The 22,179-nt window shown below is 51.6% G+C and overlaps 1 protein-coding gene across 1 annotated transcript; it reads right to left on the bottom strand.

Moving 5' to 3' along the window:
- Positions 1–7,779: 7,779 nt before the first annotated feature.
- Positions 7,780–21,200, bottom strand: LOC122383006 (zinc finger protein 1-like). Its single transcript, XM_043369048.1, has 2 exons — positions 21,024–21,200; positions 7,780–11,098 (listed from the first exon to the last, which is right to left on the bottom strand). The coding sequence occupies exon 2, from the start codon at positions 11,081–11,083 to the stop codon at positions 8,708–8,710; it is 2,376 nt and encodes a 791-aa protein (XP_043224983.1). The 5' UTR covers positions 11,084–11,098; positions 21,024–21,200; the 3' UTR covers positions 7,780–8,707.
- Between the last annotated feature and the right edge of the window lie 979 nt (positions 21,201–22,179).

The raw sequence follows: 22,179 nt of genomic DNA, 5'->3' as shown, positions 1-22,179 counted from the left end.
GACACTCACCGGTCCGCTGGCCGTCGCACTTCCACGGCCCGTTGACTGGAAGTACCCTCCTCTGCCCGCTGGCGGTGACACTCAACGGTACGCTGACCGTCCCACTTCCCCGGCCCGCTGGCTGGATGCGACCTCTGCCCGCTGGCAGTGACACTCACCGGTCCCCTGACCGTCCCACTTCCACGGCCCGCTGGCTGGAAGTGCCCTCCTCTGCCCGCTGGCACTGACACTCAACGGTCCGCTGACCGTCCCACTTCCACGGCCCGCTGGCTGGAAGCGCCCTCCTCTGCCCGCTGGCAGTGACACTCAACGGTCCGCTGACCGTCCCACTTCCACGGCCCGCTGGCTGGAAGTGCCCTCCTCTGCCCGCTGGCAGTGACACTCAACGGTCCGCTGACCGTCCCACTTCCACGGCCCGCTGGCTGGAAGTGCCCTCCTCTGCCCGCTGGCACTGACACTCAACGGTCCGCTGACCGTCCCACTTCCACGGCCCGCTGGCTGGAAGTGCCCTCCTCTGCCCGCTGGCACTGACACTCAACGGTCCGCTGACCGTCCCACTTCCACGGCCCGCTGGCTGGAAGCGCCCTCCTCTGCCCGCTGGCAGTGACACTCAACGGTCCGCTGACCGTCCCACTTCCACGGCCCGCTGGCTGGAAGTGCCCTCCTCTGCCCGCTGGCAGTGACACTCAACGGTCCGCTGACCGTCCCACTTCCACGGCCCGCTGGCTGGAAGCGCCTTCCTCTGCCCGCTGGCAGTGACACTCAACGGTCCGCTGACCGTCCCACTTCCACGGCCCGCTGGCTGGATGCGACCTCTGCCCGCTGGCTGTGACACTCACCGGTCCGCTGACCGTCCCACTTTCACGGCCCGCTGGCTGGAAGCGCTCTCCTCTGCTCGCTGGCAGTGACACTCAACGGTCCGCTGACCGTCCCACTTCCACGGCCCGCTGGCTGGAGGTGCCCTCCTCTGCCCGCTGGCAGTGACACTCAACGATCTGCTGACCGTCCCATTTCCACGGCCCGCTGGCTGGAAGCGCTCTCCTCTGCCCGCTGGCAGTGACACTCAACGGTCCGCTGACCGTCCCACTTCCACGGCCCGCTGGCTGGAAGCGCCCTCCTCTGCCCGCTGGCAGTGACACTCAACGGTCCGCTGACCGTCCCACTTCCACGGCCCGCTGGCTGGAAGTGCCCTCCTCTGCCCGCTGGCAGTGACACTCAACGGTCCGCTGACCGTCCCACTTCCACGGCCCGCTGGCTGGATGCGTCCTCTGCCCGCTGGCTGTGACACTCAACGGTCCGCTAACCGTCCCACTTCCACGGCCCGCTGGCTGGAAGTGCCCTCCTCTGCCCGCTGGCAGTGACACTCAACGGTCCGCTGACCGTCCCACTTCCACGGCCCGCTGGCTGGAAGCGCTCTCCTCTGCCCGCTGGCAGTGACACTCAACGGTCCGCTGACCGTCCCACTTCCATGGCATGCTGGCTGGAAGTGCCCTCCTTTGCCCGCTGGCAGTGACACTCAACGGTCCGCTGGCCGTCCCACTTCCTGGCCCGCTGGCTGGAAGCGAACTCCTCTGCCCGCTGGCAGTGACACTCACCGGTCCACTGACCGTCCCACTTCCACGGCCCGCTGACTGGAAGCGCCCTCCTCTGCCCGCTGGGTCTGGCACTCACCGGTCCTCTGACCGTACCCATTCCGCGGCACGCTGGCTGGATATGGAGCAGCGCCCACTGTCACCGGTCCGCTGACCATACCATACCTATCCGCTGTCTGTCACGTCTCCCTTACTAACCTGCTGGAGCCCACACTCACCAGATCGTCAAACGGTCCACTTTCTCGAGCCCACCAGCCGGTTGCCGCCGGGGGTTCTGCTGGACTCAGTGGACCGCAGAACTGGGCTAGCCTCCCCCCAGCACCAACTACCCGATGAGTCACCTATCCATTCGACTAACGTCAGGGGCGACTTACAGGTCCCCGTGCCGCTGCGGCAGCGGCGGCGGAATCAGCCGCCATTCCTTCTCTCCACGCCGAAACAGGATTACCGACTAACCTTCCGAGCCGCCGCGGCGCCCGCACCGGCCCGCGCAGAACGAACGATGATGCACCGACCGGCCGCCGCCGTGTGGCGTGTCAACAGTCTGCCTCGCCCGTGCCTGCCCCATATGCACCACGCGCGATACCGCTCCCCGAGCTGGGTCTACTCGGCTCGTCACAGCGTTCCCGACGGCCGTCTCGCGGCCGCCACGCTCGAAGCTGCAGCAGCAGCCCGGACACCACCGACTGGGCCAGCCAAACCACCGCCGGCAGCTCCGAGTGCTCCTCTAGCTCCGCCATCGCATCACTGCGCGGCCACAAGCGGTCTCGGACGTCATTATCCCTCACCCCTCGACGTCGCTGCCTCCCCACCGGAACGGTCGGTTTCCTTAATTTCGGCACCATCCCCTCCACCTCCTGCCAGCCCCCTCCTCCCCGTAGCCTGAAACTGCCCACTGTCAGTGCCACCGCACTTCGTGCGCCCGCCGCGCGTTCCTCGGTAGTGTCGGTGGCCGAGGTAGTCTTTCCCCGCCTACCTCCCTCCGCCGGCCTCCGCGGTCAGCCGAGGTACCCGCCGCTCACCCCGGCCGGGTACCTGCGTGGTGTCCCGGCGAATGGCGATCGCGACCTCTACGGCCTAATTTTCCCATACATTTGGCAATTTCTTTGGCGTCTTTCAGCAAGAAATCACGGCACCGACCCCATGCAGGACGCTGATCGACAGAGGGCGTGAAAGGAGTCGAGACCGAGTCGCGCCAAAAGAAAATTGGTATATGATGGTTACTCGTACCACCGATCGCCAAGCACGTGCTAATGGCACCTTACTGGATCGGATGAGACTGTAAGATTCATTAGAACGGCGAGGCCCACAGCCATACACACATCGGCGCCGCAAACGCCCGTACGTACTCGGCGGCGGCATTGTGTGAACCCATGACTCATATGAAACACCCAGTGACACCTAGCGGCCGGCCAGACATTGCACTGACGTGGAAGTGACTACAGGCGGCGGCGCCCCACGAACTGCACCCTTCCCTTTGCTGACAAACCATCACAGAGGGACCATCTTTCCCCACCTCCTCCCCACTCCCCCACTATTACATTATCTTCCCTCCAAACCCATTGTCTCCTCCTTTCATCAGTCCGTCTCGTCTTTCAGCAAGAAATCACGGCACTGACCCCATGCAGGACGCTGATCGACAGAGGGCGTGAAAGGAGTCGAGACCGAGTCGCGCCAAAAGAAAATTGGTATATGATGGTTACTCGTACCACCGATCGCCGAGCACGTGCTAATATTCTTTAACCCTCGCCGGCACAGGGGGGGGGGGGTTGATGCACCCCCCCTAAGATTTTTCGCGAATAACTCGCGTAAAAAGCGGCCGATCGCCACGAAACTTTCAGTACCTTCGCATTGATCAATTTTACACCTACCCTGAAAATTTCATGACCCTGACCCCAATGACCTTTGACCTGTGACCTCTTTTCTGTGACCATGTTTGGCCGAAATCGCGGTTCGGCGCATGTCGGCTCGCATTAGCCGCGCGTTTGCAAGCTTTTCGTGGTTTCAAACGTTCAAACATGTGATTTGATGTTGCTCCCATGCATTAGGGTGGGTGTCAAGGTCACCTGAAGGTCAGGTCAGGTCATTGACCTTTGGTGACCTCGGGTGACCTCGGTTCACTTTTTCGAGTTTTACATGTTTCTAGGCTAGTTTTTGGAGCTGAATTCGAATTTAGCAACCATTTGAACATTTACGAAGTAGTTTTGGTGCCTTCGTAACATGTTACGAAGCTGTCCGAGGCGGTTGACACGTATTACGAATACCCGTCACAACCCCTACCGGTTGACCTGACCTGACCTGACCCGACCTGGTCTAAATGCTTAAAGACATCATCTCTGATCAAAACTAACACGATATTCGTGATCAGCACCCCGGAAAACCACATAGCAGCCACTCTTTACGACTTTCTAACAGGTCCCGATTTTCCCGGTTTTCGGGTCATTGACCTGACCTGGAAGGTCACCCGATGACCTAGGACCTTAAAATTGGGTATCATCGGCTTCCTCTCGTGACGGGTAACACGCTCGTTTTTTCCGCGAAGCTCTAGCTCGATCAGGGGCCAAACGCGAGGGGGGGTCGTACCAACCCCCCCCCCCCCTTGTGCCGTCGAAGGACTCAAAACGGCCTGTGCCGGCGAGGGTTAAAATTGTGTTCCTCTATTGAAAAAAGAAAACAAACAAACCTGAGTTGTCGGACATGTAAGCAAAAGCTGCCTGAGATCACACATGATGCTTTTAAAACAGCCACTTGAAGCAGAGCGGCATGGACCTCCGTATACCGCAGGTCTATGGATGAGATTAAATGCAAATGGCGTTGAGTGTATTTCACTGTCACTACAAACCTAAAAATGGACTTTAAAAAATACAAATGAGCGCAAGTTGTGTGAGCAGTCCCAGTAACTTCTAAAACGTCATGATGTTCCGAATGCTATTTTAAAATGTTAGTGTTTTCTGGTGCTGGATGTATTTAGCGGCCACGCCACGGAATGCCGCTCAAATTCAGCATCACATCCCGGTAACATGGTAAACATCACGTAATTCAATAAAGGTATATTTAGACGGTGCAAGTGCCATGACCCATGCCATTCCTCAGACATGCCATAAGCCACACGACAGCGATTCATGATAAAATATATCGTGAATAGAAACCTTTGATCTATTTAAAGCGAGACGCTTTTACATTTAACGACCTGACCTTGCGACGTGCAGGTCCAAAAAAGTACCCAAGTATTCGGCATCAACACGTTCGCTAAGCCAAATAAAAAAATCACCCGTGCCGCACATGTTTTATTCAATAACTTAGTTATGAACAGAATTTTACCTCGAACCTTATAAAATATTTCATGCATTGCACCTTATTGTGATTGCCTTCGAACGCGTTTTGAGTGATCATCGTCAGTCAGCATTTGGCCAGCCTAGCTTCGATGCGAATGATAAAAAAGTTTGGGTTTACGACATTTGATCCAGCTTCGACCCAACATGTTTTAACAAGCACATGTTGTGCGTTTAATATCCATCTTGTTCGACTGCCGTTTCTTTCTTTCATTTTACGATTACCCGCTTGAATGTCATGCAAGCAGAATAATCTCTCACCAGGCCGAGTCCAACCCTGCTCTATCTAAACTAAAAAAAACTACCCTAGAAACATGTAAATATCAGTTGAATATCACATCGGCGCACAGTTTTTGCATCGGCGCAAAAACTGCCCTACAAACATGTAAAATTCAGTCGAATATCACAGCGGCGCACAGGTCAATTGATGTGCCATTTACTTGCTTCTTGAAATTTCTTATCGACACTGTCAATATCAGAATAGGCTCTGAAAGTCACCGCACACTATCCATTCGGCCGCTATTGCCGCTGCAGTGGCGATTTCAGCGTGTACGACTCACGTCTCTGCATATGTTAGCCGAGTTACCAAGAAATATTATAGGTGGCATCATATTGAACACAAACTACAAGTATTTGTGTTCCTTGCCATTCGATATGTAGAATTCAGACGATATATGACATGCTCTGCTCAAAACAAAAGAATCAAAATTTGCGTGCGCGAGGGAATCGCTTCTGTAATCTGTAACCGCCGAATGAAGCGGCCGAATGGACAATGTGCTCTTTTTGAGCGAAACATGGCAACGGAAACATAGCGGAAAATCGTCTGAATTGCACCGGCCGAGTGCCAAGAAACTCACTATAACAGTGTCAACTTTCGCCTGTGTGCGGCGTTTTACAGCGTCTAACGTGTAGGGAGGGGGTCGGTTGGACCCCCTTGCCGCTCGGCCCCCGATCGAACTGAGCTTCGCGGAAAAAATGAGTGTGCTGCCTGTGACAAAAGGAAGACGTTAATACCCAATTTTAAGGTCCTAGGTCATCGGTTGACCTTACAGATCAGGTCAATGGCCAACAAGTCGGGAAAGTCGGGACCTGCTAGAACTTCTTAAAGTGAAGCTGTTATGGGGTTTTTCAGGGAGTTGCTCACGAATTTCAAGTTAGTTTGATCACGGATGATGTCTTCATGCATTTAGGCCAGGTCGGGTCAAGTCAGGCAGGTGAATCAGTAGGCGTTCTGCCGGCTATCCATAGTAGGTGTCAATTACTGCTGACGGCGTCGTACATGTTACGAGGGCACTAAAACTACTTCATGAATGTTCAAGTTGATGTTAAACTCGAAATCAACTCCAAAAACTACCGTGGAAACATGTAAAACTCGAAAAGGTGAACCAAAGTCATCAAAGGCCAGTAACCTTGATCTGACCTTCATGTGACCTTGACACTCATCATAACGCATGGGAATAACATCATTTCACGTGTTCCACCGTTAGCAATCATAAAAAATGGAAACACGCGGATAATGTGAGCTGACATACGCCAAACCGCGATTCCGACTAATCATAGTATCGAGAAATAGGTCATAGGTCAAAGGTCATTTGGGTAAGGGTCATGAAATTTCCAGAGAGGTGTAAAATTGATCAACTTGAGGGTACTGAAACTTACGTCGTGATTGGCCGCTGTTTGCGCGAGTTATTCGCGAACAACCAAGGGCGGTCCATGCGACTCCCCCCATCCCCCCTCTACAAGTGCGAGGGTTACACACTTAGCAAAATAATTATATGACTTGAATACAACCTTATTTCAAATATTAAGTTAATATCTATCTCACACAACATTAACGTGGTGCTGCGGCCTCCGATGCGCAAACAGCCGTATCCTGGACTGCAGCCCAGGATACGGTAGGAAGGTTGTCGGAAAACAAAACAAAATGGCGGCTGCGGATTTGCGCCTGCTACAACGCTGCATCGGCGACAGACGTTCAACCGGTTAAGCTTCTTCATGGTCACTACGTAAATGATGTTTGGACTTCGAACCGAATCTCCGATAATAGGAGCCGAATGAGCCTATATGTTGGATACATTCGGTCAGACATTTGGCCAGTAAAGACACTTTCGCTAGAAAATCGCTACTTGAATGGCCGAAAGAAGCGGGCGAATGAAGTGTGCGGTGGCCTGAAATAGTTATAGTTTTCATGCTGAATACGGAGAATATGTGATGGTGCGTGCAACGAAGTGGCGGGGCAAATGAAGTAATGCCCTTCTATAATGCACGTCTGCACTTTCCTTTCATTGGCTCAATATTTCTGTGACGTGACCGCTAACCAGTCTAAATTTCGTGCTCAATGAAATACTGCACAAGTTTCAGAACTGCAGCGGGCGCAAGAATGACGTAAAATGGTGACATTACCACGATTATTCACGCATAAGCTCAGCCCAGTTTGGTCTCGCTCGCGTGCGATGCTTCAACTGTCAAACTGCGTGCAGCGTATCCGGCAAAGCGATATACCTAATTGCAACTCGCTGTCAATCTGTAACGCGCGCATTCGACCCCGTACAAAGTGTATGCAGGAGAGTCCGCAATGAAGCCGGCTTATTTTCCAACGGTGAATTAAAGGTCTGATAAATACAAAAAATGTGACTTATGGATTTTAAACGGTTGTTATGATTAGTGATGCATTTGAAATACTTAGCTCAGTCCTCAAAGATACATATACCTAGCCATCTGAGATAAAGCGTCATCTAACTGTCATTTACCATATTCTTCAGGGAATGGGCAGTCAAAGCACTTACTGATATAACTAGTTTAATGATGTGAGCAAGAAACACAACTCAACTGTCAAGTCCAGAAACGAGAAGAAGTCCAATTCTGTTAATTTATTTCACACACAATGTGCGCCCACGCAACAACAACACAAAGATAGCGGCAGTATAACAATGCACACAAAAGTGCCGGATAAATAGCCACGTATCACATCAAAAAGCAACAATGAAAGCCAAGCAGAGCGACTTCGTTGGCTACCGTTCCCGCATGAGTCACAGCGCCATTTTGTAGAGGTCTCAGGTCTCAGACGCGACAACAAGCTTTGGAAATTAGCTGTACCTTTTATATCAACCATTTAGCGCTGTGATCACCAACAGTCTACAACCACATGTGAACATGAGAGACTTAACCATAACTTATTTTTGGTCAATGCCATATGGTATGGACTATGCCCTATTTGAAACGGCTGCCTATTGGGACACGCATTGTCTTGACGCGTTCGCGATTTGTACTCGATTTTCCGAGGCACATAAGATGAGCCAAACTGGTGTTTTCAGATTGTTGTACATGCGATATATCCTCTGGGATCCTCGCAGAACCCGCGACGTCCTACAACTCGAGTCAAGTGTGCCCTGCGAGATCCGCAGCCCTCTCCCCTCCCCACTGGCTAACACCCCCGCGTTAACATTCAGGTAACAACGGACCCATTCTAACGTTACACAGCCCAAGCCGAGACATGTACTTAGTTAGCAGACGTTTACAACACGCGCCAACGAAACACCACCGCCACGACGCAGCAGCATTGAACAAAATAAACCCGTGACAATAGGCCGAACTTCGGCACACATTGTACAACACGGCACACAACAGTCTCCCAAAATAACGCCCCAAATTTCATCCGGTCCTGACTTAGACACTGGCTGAATACATTTAACACCAACACCAAACACTATTGTCAAATGGCGTTCGGGGAGTCGACGCCGTCGCATTGTAAGGCACCTATAAGGAGCGATCGTCATGAGCTCTTCACTGGCCAAACTGACCAATAGGGAGCAGGGCAGGGAGTGCGCGCTTCCTCCGCGGCGACTTGGCCTCCTCGTCGGTATCAGGTCTATTTGCGGCGCCTCCTGGTCTTGTCCCATCGGTCTCATGCCCTATTCCGTCGCTCAGGTGCCCCGTACCTTCGCTCACGTGCCGAGCCCGGTCGGCCCCTTGTTTCGTGTCGTCGGTCTCCTGTCTCGCCTCGTCGATAACAAGGCGCGACTCGGAGTGTTCCGAGTCAGCCGGGGAGGCCGGCTGAGCAGAGGGTGGCCGACCAGTCGGCGGGGACTCGCCGGCCCCGCCAGCAGGTCGGCCCGACGCCGACACCGTCAGCGGCAGAGGACGAATCACGTCCGGTCGCTGCGGCGCCTGAGGCGCTGAGGGCGCGCCGCGCCGCTCCTCGCCACCCTCCGCCAGATACGTCGACATCCAGGTGAACTTTGGCACACCGGCTTTTTCGGTGCGCGCCGCCGGTGCCGGCGGGGCGGTCTCGGACGCTCGCGAAGCCGCCGGGAAGCCGGCCCTCAGGGAGAGCACCTGCCAGTCGGTGCTGGACGACTGGGATCGGCGCAGCGTCGGCTCCGACCCGGCAGTCTCCCCGCCGTACCGGCTGGACTCGGGGCGCGACGGCGACCGGTGCGCTGAGAATCCGTCTGGCGAGAGCGATGGTCGCGACGGCTGACTCCCCCACGGCTGGCCCTGACTAGGGAGGTAGTAGATATGTCGGTGGGACGGGTCCCTGGCGGGTTGCAGCTGCTGAAGCTGCTCCTCCTGTTGCTGTTTGTGATGCTGGTGAAGACGGGCGAGCTCTTGCTGTCGCAGCACGTATAGTGGCTGTTCCGGGAGCTCCGGATAATGGTGATGATATTGATACTGTCGATGGTGATGATTATTAACGGGATGTAGATGCTGTTGACGATCGGAAAAATACTGTTGCTGACCAGACCCCTGGCGCTGTCTCTTCTGCTCAGGCTCCCCCTGGTACTCACGCGGGTCATGGTGCTCCTCGTGATTCCGTTGCTGCTGCGTGTCGGGCTCAGACCGCTGACGCTGCTGTCGCTGTCCCCGCTGCTGGGTGTGGGCCTGCTCCCGAAGCTGGTTGATGTAGTCGTACAGTTCGATGAAGCTGGTCGGCAGTCCGGCGACGTCCCCTCCCGGCCGCTCCCGAACTCCGTTCGCGCGCCCTTCGAGCTGCTCGCGCAGCTGCGGACAGCGGTGCTCAAGCAGTTCGCCGGGAGAGCTGTAGGCGACCTGACACAGGCGACAGCGCAGACTCGGCGGCTCCACAGCCTCTCCGGGACGGACAGAATGGTCGCGCGGCGACATGGACAGCGCCAGCGGGGACTGCAGCTGCGACTGCAGCTGGGACCGCTCTTGCTGCTGCTGCTGCTGCTGCAGCTGCTCTTGCCGCTGCTGCTGTAGCTGCTCTTGACGCTGCTGTAGCTGCTCTCGGCGCTCCTGCTGCTGCAGCTGCTGAAGGTGGTGAGCAATGTGATTGTGACGGCTCTCCGGCTCCTGATGCTGCTGTCGCTCTTGGACCGGCAGTTGCGCTGGCGGCTGCAGTTGCGGCGCTGCCACCAGAGGCATGTGCGCGGGAGGGGGCGGCCCTGCGGCCGCTCTCAGCAGGTCGAGGCGCTGTGGAGACGTGGGCACGTGAGGCGGGGAGCGCCGCACCGCCTCGGACACAGGCACCAGGACCGGGACGCGCGTCGCTGACGAAGCGGACGTCGCCGCCACTTCGCGCATTTTGCCGAGGTCGCGCAGGTGTATCTTGGTGTGCCGCTGCAGGTTCCCGCTGTGCTCGAACGTGCGGCCGCAGTACTCGCACTTGTATGGACGGATTTTCGTGTGGATTCGTCTGTGCACAACAAGGTTTGCGTACGCTGCGAACCGCTTATCGCAGTGTTCACAGGCGTACGGCTTCTCACCCGTGTGCGTGCGGATGTGAATTTTGAGGACCTTGCTGGAGGTGAACGCTTTGACACAGTGAGGACATTTGAACGGCCTCTGTCCGGTGTGCGATCGAACATGGATCACCATCTGGCCGTGCTGCGAGAATGTGCGCCCGCAGTAGCTGCACGTGTACGGCCGCTCGTGGGTGTGCGTGCGCTCGTGGACTACCATGTTGCTGCGGTTGCTGAAGAGCTTCCCGCAGAAGCGGCAGTCGTAGCTGCCCGACTGGCTGGAGCCGAGTCGGCGGCGCCCTCCTGACGATGACGGCGGCGGCGGCGGCAGCGCCGGCGATGACCCGCCGGCGGTCGGCGGCGACGAGGGCTCGGGCGGCAGCACCGACAGATGCTCCTTGCGCGGCGGAGGCGCCGCCAGGACGCTGCCGTCGGGGTACAGCGCGTTCATTATCATAGCACCGGACTCCACCTGCGAGGAAGAGACAGAAACGCAGGTGTTACAGCCGGCTCCTAGCAACAACATGACTTGCACGCATTACACAGCATACATTCCTGACTGGGGTGAATTAGTTTTTATGCCATCCGGGCTGCATGCGTAGCCTAAATACAGACCTCCTCCATTGCATCGAGCATGACATGGCTACATTTGTCGTAATAAAGTGTCCAGCCGAAGACCACTTCACACTATTTCGGGCGCCGTTTTCCAGAGGTGCGTGATAACGCACCACTTACACTTGTGCACGTGTACACATCACGTGAAGCACAGCTGACCTCGCGTGGGTGCCGTGGCTACGGTTAGTGTTAGTCAATAGCAGTGGCATTTGACATTAGCTAGTGCAGTTTGTCCGGTACCGACTCAGATTTCCTACCGAAAAGGAGAGATGCTAGATCGTCTTCGGCGGAACAAAATTTGGCGTGTTTAATTATGTATTTGAATTATTGTTTGAATTATTGAATTATTATTTTTATTGAATTATTTGACCGAAATTATTTGTTGTTTTAAATATCTGTGCATGAACCTTTTTGTGCTTAATAACGAGTGAGCCACTGCTTTAGATCGGTTACCTTTTAATTGGGACGTGAGCGAAATTGATAAGTATGTGCTACGAGATACAATCGTTGATTGACGATCGTTCAATATATGTGATTTTCTTTTGCTGACAGCCTTGATTCTTTATGATTCTGTAAAAGCCCCAAAATAACGTTTTTTATAATTAGGCACCTAGGTAGCTTTAATCAGCAATACAAAGGAAATGAGTTTTAGCGGCACTATGATTGCGAATAATTATTTATGACCATCACTTAAAACTGCAGTGCATAAAGATGAAGCTTCCCTTTGCAAGGAAGAAAACCTCTCTTTGGTACTAGCACTCTGCTAACAAAGTATTAGCATATCCAAGTCCAACTAATAAAGAATCAATATGCAAATCACTGAAGGAAAGGGAGCAGGCTCATAAATTAGCAAAGGCACGAATGCTTGTACAGAATACCGTCCCAATTGCAGTAAGAGTGTAGCTAGCGGTGCGCGAAAAGATCGCTTTAATATTCTTAATTGCAAATGACGGTGTAACGGAAATATTAATAATAAAAAACTAGTTGTACTATGTTTCATGCTGGTTTTCAATCGTTAACGAATTTTCAATTATGTAAAATATTTTTTTCGATCACACTTGTCATTCATCGATTCAAGAGTCGGTGATCTTATGCATCGAAGGTTAGCCAATTCTACGATTCAATTTCCAAATTGGTAAAACTGAAATCAGCCATTTACCTGCTCTCATCCACACCATATTCCATTCCATATTGGTTTAGTTTCTTTAACTTTGTTGTCGGGTTCCCCTGTTACGCAGCCTTTGTAAAGTTCTTGTTTAAATAAAAGCGTTGCACTTGAAGGAAAAATACTGTTTTACAACATATATTAGCGTGTAAAGTAAGAGTCAAAGGTGTAGGGCGAAGGCTGAAAAATGATTCTACTGCGCAGTAAATATAGATAAAAAAGCTGCAATGGTACTAAGACGCATAAGTAAAAAATGTCAACCTGCGCGCTTCGAAACAATTCACAAAAATGGAAGGATTCCGATCTACACCTTTTTATGCGCAATTTCAAAAAGTTAAAGACCAAATTCAAAACGTTCATGTGCATTTCGAACGTAAACTTTTTGAATTTGGTCTTTACCTTTTTGAACTTGCGCCTAAAAAGGTGTAGTTTTTGACTCCTTCATAAATTCATGTAAGTAATGGAATTGATAGCTGGACTGTATTCCCCACAAATGTGTATTTGCTTAAACAGACAACTGACTTTAGCCTCCACTTTCTTTTACTGAGTTACCTGACACGATTTCTTCCAGTGAGACAAATTCAGGATCGTGAGATGCGAAGATGAGGGTGGAACGTAGCCACCAGCGAACGGGTGAAGTGACCACAAGTTAAATCCTTCGCAGCCCTTCGACTCGCCCCGAGGGCCCGGTTAACGCGATGGGGTGCACAACTATTGAAGGCTGGAACTGACCCCATTGGTTTCCGGTAGGGGATACATGCAGCCCAGAGCATTGGTCAGGGAAAAATAAGCACATCTCAAGGAGACAAAGACGAATGTCACGCTTCTCGTTTTTATTTCAGCGTTGGTTCGAGACATAACGATACGCACTAAAATGCCTTAACCGAAGAATTAATTGCTTGTTTTAATGGGTTAGACCCTTTTTTTAATTTCGACCGTAGTCACAAAGGATGAGGGAGGGGGGGGGGGGGTGATATTTTGGACAGATCAGCTGGTGCGGCGAAATGGCTGAGCTCATTCCCAAGGACAAGCCCTACCCACCTGGTAAAACGGCCTTTCCGGAGGGCTGTGTCCCTATGGGAGCTGTTCCCACTGATCAGGGGTGCCCGTCAGCGGCCACTAACAGACTCCAGCATTGAGGCCCTGTTTTGTGTGCGGCACTGACCCATGGACAGCTCGGGGCACCAGTTCAACGCCCCCTGAGCCCAGCGCTCCCACGGAGTCAGTCCGGTTTCAGAAATATGTGAAACCCATGGATCGCCAGGCTCCGCCCACCGGCTCGGCGACCAATGACAGGCCGGTAAGAGATCCGATTCAGCTGTCGGAGATCGGCCGCTCGGTCGGCCATGATGGTTAGCTCGGAACCGAGCGATCGCAGCGCCGCCTGACGGGGAGACGGTCGGAGCTGAACGCGAGGCCGGCGAGCCGACCGGCCGGGGTGGGGGCGGTGGGCGCAATCTACCAGCGTGTGACCTCATTGATGCATAAACCATGTCAGCAGACGTCACAGGTCGTGAGACATTCAGTAATGTGCCATATCATGAGTCACGTGCGTGTCTGAGCTGCCGAAACGCGATAGGGATGACATTAAAGAGCACGGAATAAATACACTGTCGTACGATGTGTTTACCTCGCACTCACACGGGACGGAGCCGGCCCAGAAAATGTCTAGAGTGTTTGTACTGCAGACCGGATTAAGCCGGTGACGACAGGCCAGCCCAGGCCGATCGTCGATAATTGCTGCTGAGGCTTCTGTGACAACACCGAGCACGATACAGAGTGGGAACGCCACTGGATTAGGTATTACTTACTTCAGCTTACGGTCAACGGGTACTTATTTAAGCGCGGGATTTTGAAAGGCACTTGACCACAAGCATCTGATCGCATCGAGCTCTTGCATAGATGCAGCATGCCCCAGTCGTTTACACACATGATGGACATGCTTGACTACATTCATGCATTCATCTGCAGTATCTGAGTAATCGAATCAGGTGTATAGCTGAATAAACAAAGTGCAGTGTATCTTATCAAATAAATTTCATCCATCTTTGATTGTCAATTAAAATTGTCATTTTTTCAATAAATTATGATGAAGTGGCGATGTCGTAATGCCAATGACAAGCACCCCGTGGTAGTACCATTAACATGCAGTGTTTGCACTCCATTTTCGAACTCCCGTGTCCAGGCCCTTCTATTTCCCCGTCCCTATAAAGCACAGCTCGAGTCACGGCTCGGTAAACGGCAGGCCTGACCAGCTTCGACAACAGCAAAGTCACACGCACCGGTAATGAACGAAAATGGCTGCCCACTAGCCTAACTGTCGGCAGCACGGACGGCCGGCCGAACGGCGTCGCTTGTCGCCACATTACCAAATTAGCGGACAGATTATATGCCTTTCGGGCCAAAGGGACTAGCGAGCGTTTATAGTTTTGTAAGTCATGATGTCGAATCTGTGGTAACCCAACTGTGATTCAGTAAGGCGAGGAACAGATGACAACTAAAGTTTTAATGGGATGGACGGCACGAATCAGATCGAATCATCCTTTTTTTGCGAACGCCAATCGGGCAAAAATAAAAATGACAAAGATATAAGTGACACCAAAGCACCGTTAGCCATCTTCTCCAGTCGCTAGGGTTACTCAGTACCCTTGTGAGTCATGCTACAGGCCTGTTTTCTCTTAGCATTGACCGAATGACGTGTATCCACCAAAGATTCGTGCCAGAAGCTATAGGTGCCTGTCTTAAAAGCACAACATAGAACGAGGCCCAGGGGAAACAGAATGCAAAAAAAGAGCTCAATAGGCAAAAGGCACGAACGCTGAACACAAAACATGCAACAATACGATTACATTGACCATCAATATGTGTTGAATATGAACTTAAGCACATTCAGTATGTCTCAACATTGCATGAGCAGCCGCGTTTATTCCAGTAAGCACGTGCTGTACAATAAAGACAGCAATCTGTATGTGCCGTTTATCACAAATCTGAGCTGTATTACAGCATTACATACGTGTGTCATGACAAAGACGGGCACACGATGTGCCGAGTCCCGCTGAGGGAGCTGTGCATGTCCGTGAGACATAAAGCCTGGACGGGGTGGTCCCACTATACGCGGCCCTGACGACGGGCGTCGGACTGGTCCGATGCGGACACAGCAGCTGTCTGGACCAAAGGTCGCCGTGTCGACACGACTGACTCACTGTCTACCCTCGAGCCTGTGACCTCCTGTGATTGTCCTGTGACTGACAGACAGACCGACATTACAGGTAGCTCCGTCTGTCATGGGTTCAGCAATGGCCGCCAAAACTGTGTGAGCTCAATGAGGAGCTATCATCTAGGCCAGGGTTGCTGCTAGTGCTGATATTCACCCGCCGAGCACGTGAACGGTGGCAGTGCCGAGACTAGGTCCTAAGCAGATTGTGTTCACGCTAGTGTTCGGACGTCATGGGACGTCCCGAAAACAGGACGTCATTTGAGTAACAATCAGTCAACAATCAACAGTCAGCACTCAACATTCAACAGCTAAAAGTCAGCGGTTGACAATCATTATTCATATTAGACTGTTAGAATAGCCAACAGTTGACAATTATTGGTCATCAATACGAATATACAGCCAGCAGTCAGCAACTGATATTCAACGGTCCGAAGTCGACAGCCCACTGCCCAACAACAGTTTTTACTTTTTGTCAGCTTTTTGTAGTAAAAAGTCCAGAGTAAAGGGTCTTAGCAAATAGTCAATAGCAAACAATCGACTATTCGGCAGAGTGTACTCTTTCAGTATGCCACTGAAATAACGCGACAGCCTACTTGTGGACAAGTTGGACTTCAATGGATGTGTCTGCAAGGTATTTTAAGCAATCTACGTATGTTCTGAAGAGCTGAGATGTCACGGCATCATATTGCGCGATCATGTTTTACAAATGACTCATTCATAACATGGATGAGAGGCATGAGCTACCGACATGCATTGTGCTGAAGAATGCAGAAAATGCTGGATTATCTGGCCACGTGGCTCGGGTCACGCTCAGGCAGCACCTCCGTATACACGCTGGTAACTGTTTCGTCACACATTGACAGGATTAGTAGTGTTATCCACCAAAAGTCGATGCTTTAACGGGACAACCATGACTTGCATTTTGTCTCTGGCCGACCGACCGCTCCAGTCCTGAGATAATCATAAAGCCACTGAAGTGCTTCACGTCGAGTACGCAAGTTAACTCTAATTCATTTTTGTATAAATATTCGTTATCATATCACATCAGAATTATGAATATTTCATAGATCATGAAATGGGAATAATATGTCATTTTTGCCAACAAAGACAGCTTTGCATGGCCATTTTCGCTTGTTTGAAAATCATCACGAGGTGCACGTATGCAGAAAATGTTTGCATTATCATGACATGTGGAACAGGGGGTGCGGCCAGCACATGCTGGACATGCTAGCAGTATCTATCCGAATTTAGGGTGGAGTGTAAGCAGTAAGCACCACTGTGCACTTCCACCAGATGCACCTATTTTTGGCAGCAGTGTAATAGGGAGGCGCACAGACCAGAGCCATCGGAGGTCCGGCCCCGTATGCACCATTGCAAAAGCAGCATGCGGGGCGCGGTTGTGGCACGCAGCGATAGCTATAAGTACCATCGCTGGCATTTGACCATGCCCCGCATCCTTCAGGTCAATTTACGCAAAAAGGTGTCAATTTTTACGACTTTTGGGCAGTGATTTTTCTGACACCTATTTATGAATATCCCGCAGGACCCCTATTGGTTGACCTGACTTGACCTGACCCGACCTAGCCTAAATGCATTAAGACATCACCTGTGATCAAAACTAACATGAAAATCGAGATCAGCACCCCGAAAAGCCCTACAACAACCTCACTTTACGAAGTTCTAACAGGTCCCGATTTTCCCGAATTTTGGGTCATTGACCTGACCTGGAAGGCAACCAATGACCTAGGACCTTAAAACTGGGTATCATCAGCTTCCTTTCGTCACGGGCAACACATTCATCTTTCCCGAAGCTCGATCAGGGGCCGAACGGCAGGGGTCCAACGCCCCCCCCCCCACGTTCGCGGCTGGCAAAACACCAATACGGGCGAGGGTCAACTGATAATACACACAGGTTCTCACTTGCCAAAGTCAAGATAAATCATCAACAGTTTTCAGCGAAACTTTTACAATCGCAATTTGCTCCGAACAGGATCAGGTTCGCCCCCACTCTGTCGCCCCCGCCTGGCCGCGATTTTCGGCGGCTGTGTGCTCTCACCGGAGCTGGGATGTCAGGAGAGTGACCAGATGACGCCCGACATGACCGGATCTGCGTCCGAGCAGGATCCGCAGCGGCACTCTGAGTGACACAGGTGTCAGTCAGGTGTCACCAGGCCCGGTGACACCCGGTGACACCGCGAACTGACCAATTGCGCCGCCCAGGGGTGTCGGGAAGACCCGTCCGCCCGCGCTCCGAGCGATATGGTGTAGGCGCAGGCCGCCTGACGCGGTGCTGACAAGTGGTCGATTTTCACATAGTGAAGTGAAACCACAAAGTGGACTGGTTGAATAAAAATCAAGTGCTTTCTCATGTCACCTCAACTGAGTAATTTGACACTTCAGTCATTGGAAACTGGCAACAGCCAAAGAGTTTGGACTTATCCGTCGGGCTGGCACCTCATTAGAATGAAACAGTTTGATCACATTGCTCTATGATGTACGAGATAGATGTAAAGCCCTTTTCAAACTGATAAAAGGCAGCCAAGCGCTTCATAAGCCCTTTTTAATCAACACTCCATATTCTATCTCTTAGCGACTCAAAGATCTCTCTGAACGAAGAAACTTTAATCGCTAGGAAGATTGGAGTGGCACCTCTAAAATTTCAACCTCGAGTAAACGGTTTGCCCTTTACCTATAGGTATATTTCGGGTATAGAAGGTCAAAGCAACAAGTTTCAAACAAATTGGCTACTTCAAACAGAACTCATCACAATGCAGTTCTGCTCCGCTCTGCGACATGATGCAATGCAACGCGATTAGAAACGTTATTTTGCCAGCACAGTATGTTTCCCATGCAAGTAAATGAGCACATGCCTTACTCCCCTTCCACCTGAACGATAGGTATGTTAAGTTTCACCGCCGAAGAGAGGTTTAAGGATCGACCAGGCTTGTTGCGACGACCTATGTCATATGGTTGCGAGCAGACCCATAGCGTGGTGCAAGGCATGCGCTGCCGCTTCGTGCCAGCGTATGAATCATAGCCACATGTTTCCGTGAATTAAAACTGAACTGACAAGTGGTAGCCGTCCAGATAATAACCCAAGTCCCCTTTATCCATCAATAATTTTTTTTGCGACCCCCGAAGGATGATTTAGACTCATTGCAGTGTGCAGATAGCGCAATAAGTGATTGAGTAAGTCAGCATTGGAATAGTTGGAATAATAGGGTGTCGAAGAGTGGCCAATGCACGTTAATCCAAACAGATGCAAGGTCACCAGTTAAAGCCCAGCGCCATGCAAACCACGAACGAGGGACTGTCACAACTTGATCATGAGTCATTGCGCAAACTCCCATCGAGAAGCCAGCACAGCTGACGTCACGGGTATGACGTGACAAATCAGTTACATAACATTTAATGCCGAGGCCATGGATAGTCATGCACTCATAATCCAGCAATCTGGTAAATGTGCAGAGAGCACATATCCCGCAAAGATAAAACTCTGATAGTGGGACAATGCCCGTTGTCGTCTGATCAAACGATACCCATTGACTCCGACTTGGGACCCGTGTACACCGAGCTATACGACTCTGATAATAGGAGCCATCTGAGGGGGTGACAGTGTGGGGCCATCTGCATGTTGCACAGCTGCCGCTGGAGCGCGCGGCGGCGGGGACGGCCCGTCGGTCGAGGCCGCCGCTCCGGCCCAGAGCCGGCCTAGAGCCGCGCCGAGCCGGTGCGGTCCGGTGCGGAGCGTCGGTGCCTCCCCGCCAGCCGCCGCTCGTGAATGGAAGCAGCTCGGTCGGCGACCGACGCAGCGCTACCCCCGCCCCCCCCCCGCCCCTCCCCGCCCCTCAGTCAGATGACAACAGGAGAATACAACGAATGCGGCTGTATGTCAACTTCCGCCAGTGCTGTGAGCCAGAACAACTGAAAACTCCAATGCAACTAGCAGCCTCGCTACAAGTTCCGGATATTGCATGTCATGTTTTTATTTAAATTGTTATGACGGATGTAGAAAATCTGAATATTTACGGTTGAAATGCATTGAATAATCACCGAGGACATGCATTTCATCATTTACACGCTAAGCTATCATAAGCATAGAGTGTAATTGAGGGCTCCATTGCATGGAACCTGGGCCACCTGCTGGGAGGGGAGGGGTGCTCGGCGTGGGGACAGAGAGGGGTAATTCATTACAAAGCACCCGTTCCCTTAGATGTCCAGTGACATCACCGGGTCACAGAAATGTTTACCAAAATCTAGGGACATCTGATCTATGCATGTTGATGTTTACTCAGCGTGATGTCATATTGTTGTGACGTCATAAACCGGAAATGTTTAGATCATGATTCATCAATAAGTCTTTTGTCAATTTCTCGTGACCTGAGCTGACCTTCATTGCATTCAGTGGTGCAATAATTGTTTTCATAATTGCATAATGATTCTGGTAAGTAATGATTTCGGCATTTATGGGCTCAATTTGGTAAGAGCGGCTCGTATCTCGGGTCATTCACCTAGCGTTGCTCCATAGCTTTTCCTCACATATTGACCTTTATTTGGCTATTATGTAAAAAAATTATAACAATGATACGAGCCATTGTGACTTTGCCATACCTTCTTTGATTTTGTCCAAATTTAAATGCACAATTTCCCTCGTGGGACTATCACAAGTATCCCAATGGCCATGTCCTTTACACTTTTTTATACATCTTTGGAAAAACCTATCGAATAACAAAAGGGATTTGAGGATAGGTGCAGTCAGAGCGTGATAGGTTATCAAAAGCAAAAATGAGTAAAAATAATAATAAATAGAAATAAGAGATAGATTAGAACATTGCAAAATCACTATTCGAAAAAACAAAAATCATATAAATAATATTGTAATAAATATGAATTGTAATAAAAAATGCCTTATTGTCAAGGACAGCCCATCTTTGACACGTGGTTCGAAGTTATAGGAAAACTCGAGAAAAAAAATGTTGTAATAAATGTTTTTAAATGTTGTTGCTTCGTAGGCTACTTGCTCTTTTCTACATACCTGTCCAATATATCTACAAAACAGATGTTGGCAACTAAGGTCGCTGAAGTTTAAATTCGATCACCTGATGGGATGGAACGCACATCCTTAATAACATTTTAGTAGATGGCACCTATTATTATTCGCAGCAAATATCATCTTAATCAATAATCAATGACACAATGGTTTTGAAAAATTATTCCAAGGTGACCTGTTCCACTTCAAAATACTAGCAACGTAACCCAACTCACTCACCACACCCAAGTCCAAAACAGCTGACACCCAGTCACATCCAGTCCGACACCCAGTCACACCCAGTCCGACACCCAGTCACACCCAGTCCGACACCCACAGAGTTGACCCGTCGCGCCGGTCTGTCCACTGACCTGCTGACTGGTCGGTGATGTCGCCGGTCCTCTGGGGGACCGTGGCTCCGGCGCCGTCTCCGTCTCCGCCACGACAGGCTGCCGTGCTGGCGCACACCCGGACCGCCACGGAGTACGCCGTCGTCCGTCCGTCCGGCACCGGCGAGCGCGAGCGACTGAACTGCTGGCGGCTGGTCGGCGAGCTGGGACAAGGCGGCTGTCGGTGCGCCGCCCAACGCCGCGCCGCCGCCCCGCGCCGCCGCCCAGCGCCCGCCGCCGCCCAGCGCCCGCCGCGCCCGCCGCGCCGCGCCGCGCCGACCGCGTGCAGCGCCCGTATTTCGGGAGGCCGCTGGGTTATTTTTAGTCATGTGGCTGCACATTTAACTAGCCTTGGCTGCCACTACCTGGACGGACAGAAATAATGAGGCGGGGCGGACAGAGGAGCCAAAAATACCCGGTGCATGTGCATCGGGCGTGGGATGGGAGGGCCAACGTCCGCGCCAGCCGGGCCGGCGGCCGGCAGCGCGGCCCTGCAGGTGCGGCCGTAATTGAGCGAGAGCGACGCCCGTGGTGGCAACTATTCAGTTATTTTTATCCTACCAAGCATGCTGAGAAACATGCTCCTCCAGCACATAATTATTTCAAATTGACTGTTCGTGGCCCACTGTGAATGTAATGGGAGAAACAAGCGAAAAGCAGAAAATTGGTGCATTGGTAAATTGCCATGTTACGCCCCGCGAGCATTAACGATAAACACAAAATGAATAAGAGCATATGTACTTACAAGGTTCAGTACCCTGCGTGTTGAGCTATAAATAGCAGTATCTTGACGCTTGTATGAATAAAAAATGCGCGGGTGCTCGTATTGGCGTTTTCCAGCCGCTAACGTAGGCATATCCGTTGGATACTCCCCCACCCCTCCCCCTGAGCCGTTCGGCCCCTGATCGAGTTAGAGCTTCGCGAAAAAAACACCGTGTTGCCCGTGAGGGGGAAAGCTTATGGTATCCAGTTTTAAGGTGCTAGATCATTGATAGACCTTCCAGGCCAGGTCAATACCCTAAAAGTCGGGAAAATCGGGACCTGCTAGAGCATTTTATATGAGGCTGTTTAGAGTATCTTGAGGGTCCTAATCTCGAATACCACATTATTTTTATCAAAATGATGCATTCGTATATAT

The sequence above is a fragment of the Amphibalanus amphitrite genome, unplaced genomic scaffold, assembly GCF_019059575.1.
Source record: "Amphibalanus amphitrite isolate SeventyFive unplaced genomic scaffold, NRLGWU_Aamphi_draft 000152F_arrow, whole genome shotgun sequence".
NCBI classification, from domain to species: Eukaryota; Metazoa; Arthropoda; class Thecostraca; order Balanomorpha; family Balanidae; genus Amphibalanus; species Amphibalanus amphitrite.
This window is presented reverse-complemented; position numbering and strand designations above follow the sequence as displayed.

Coding starts and splice junctions, on each gene's coding strand:
- LOC122383006 (XM_043369048.1), bottom strand. CDS start 11,083: ATGATAATGAACGCGCTGTACCCCGACGGCAGCGTCCTGGCGGCGCCT.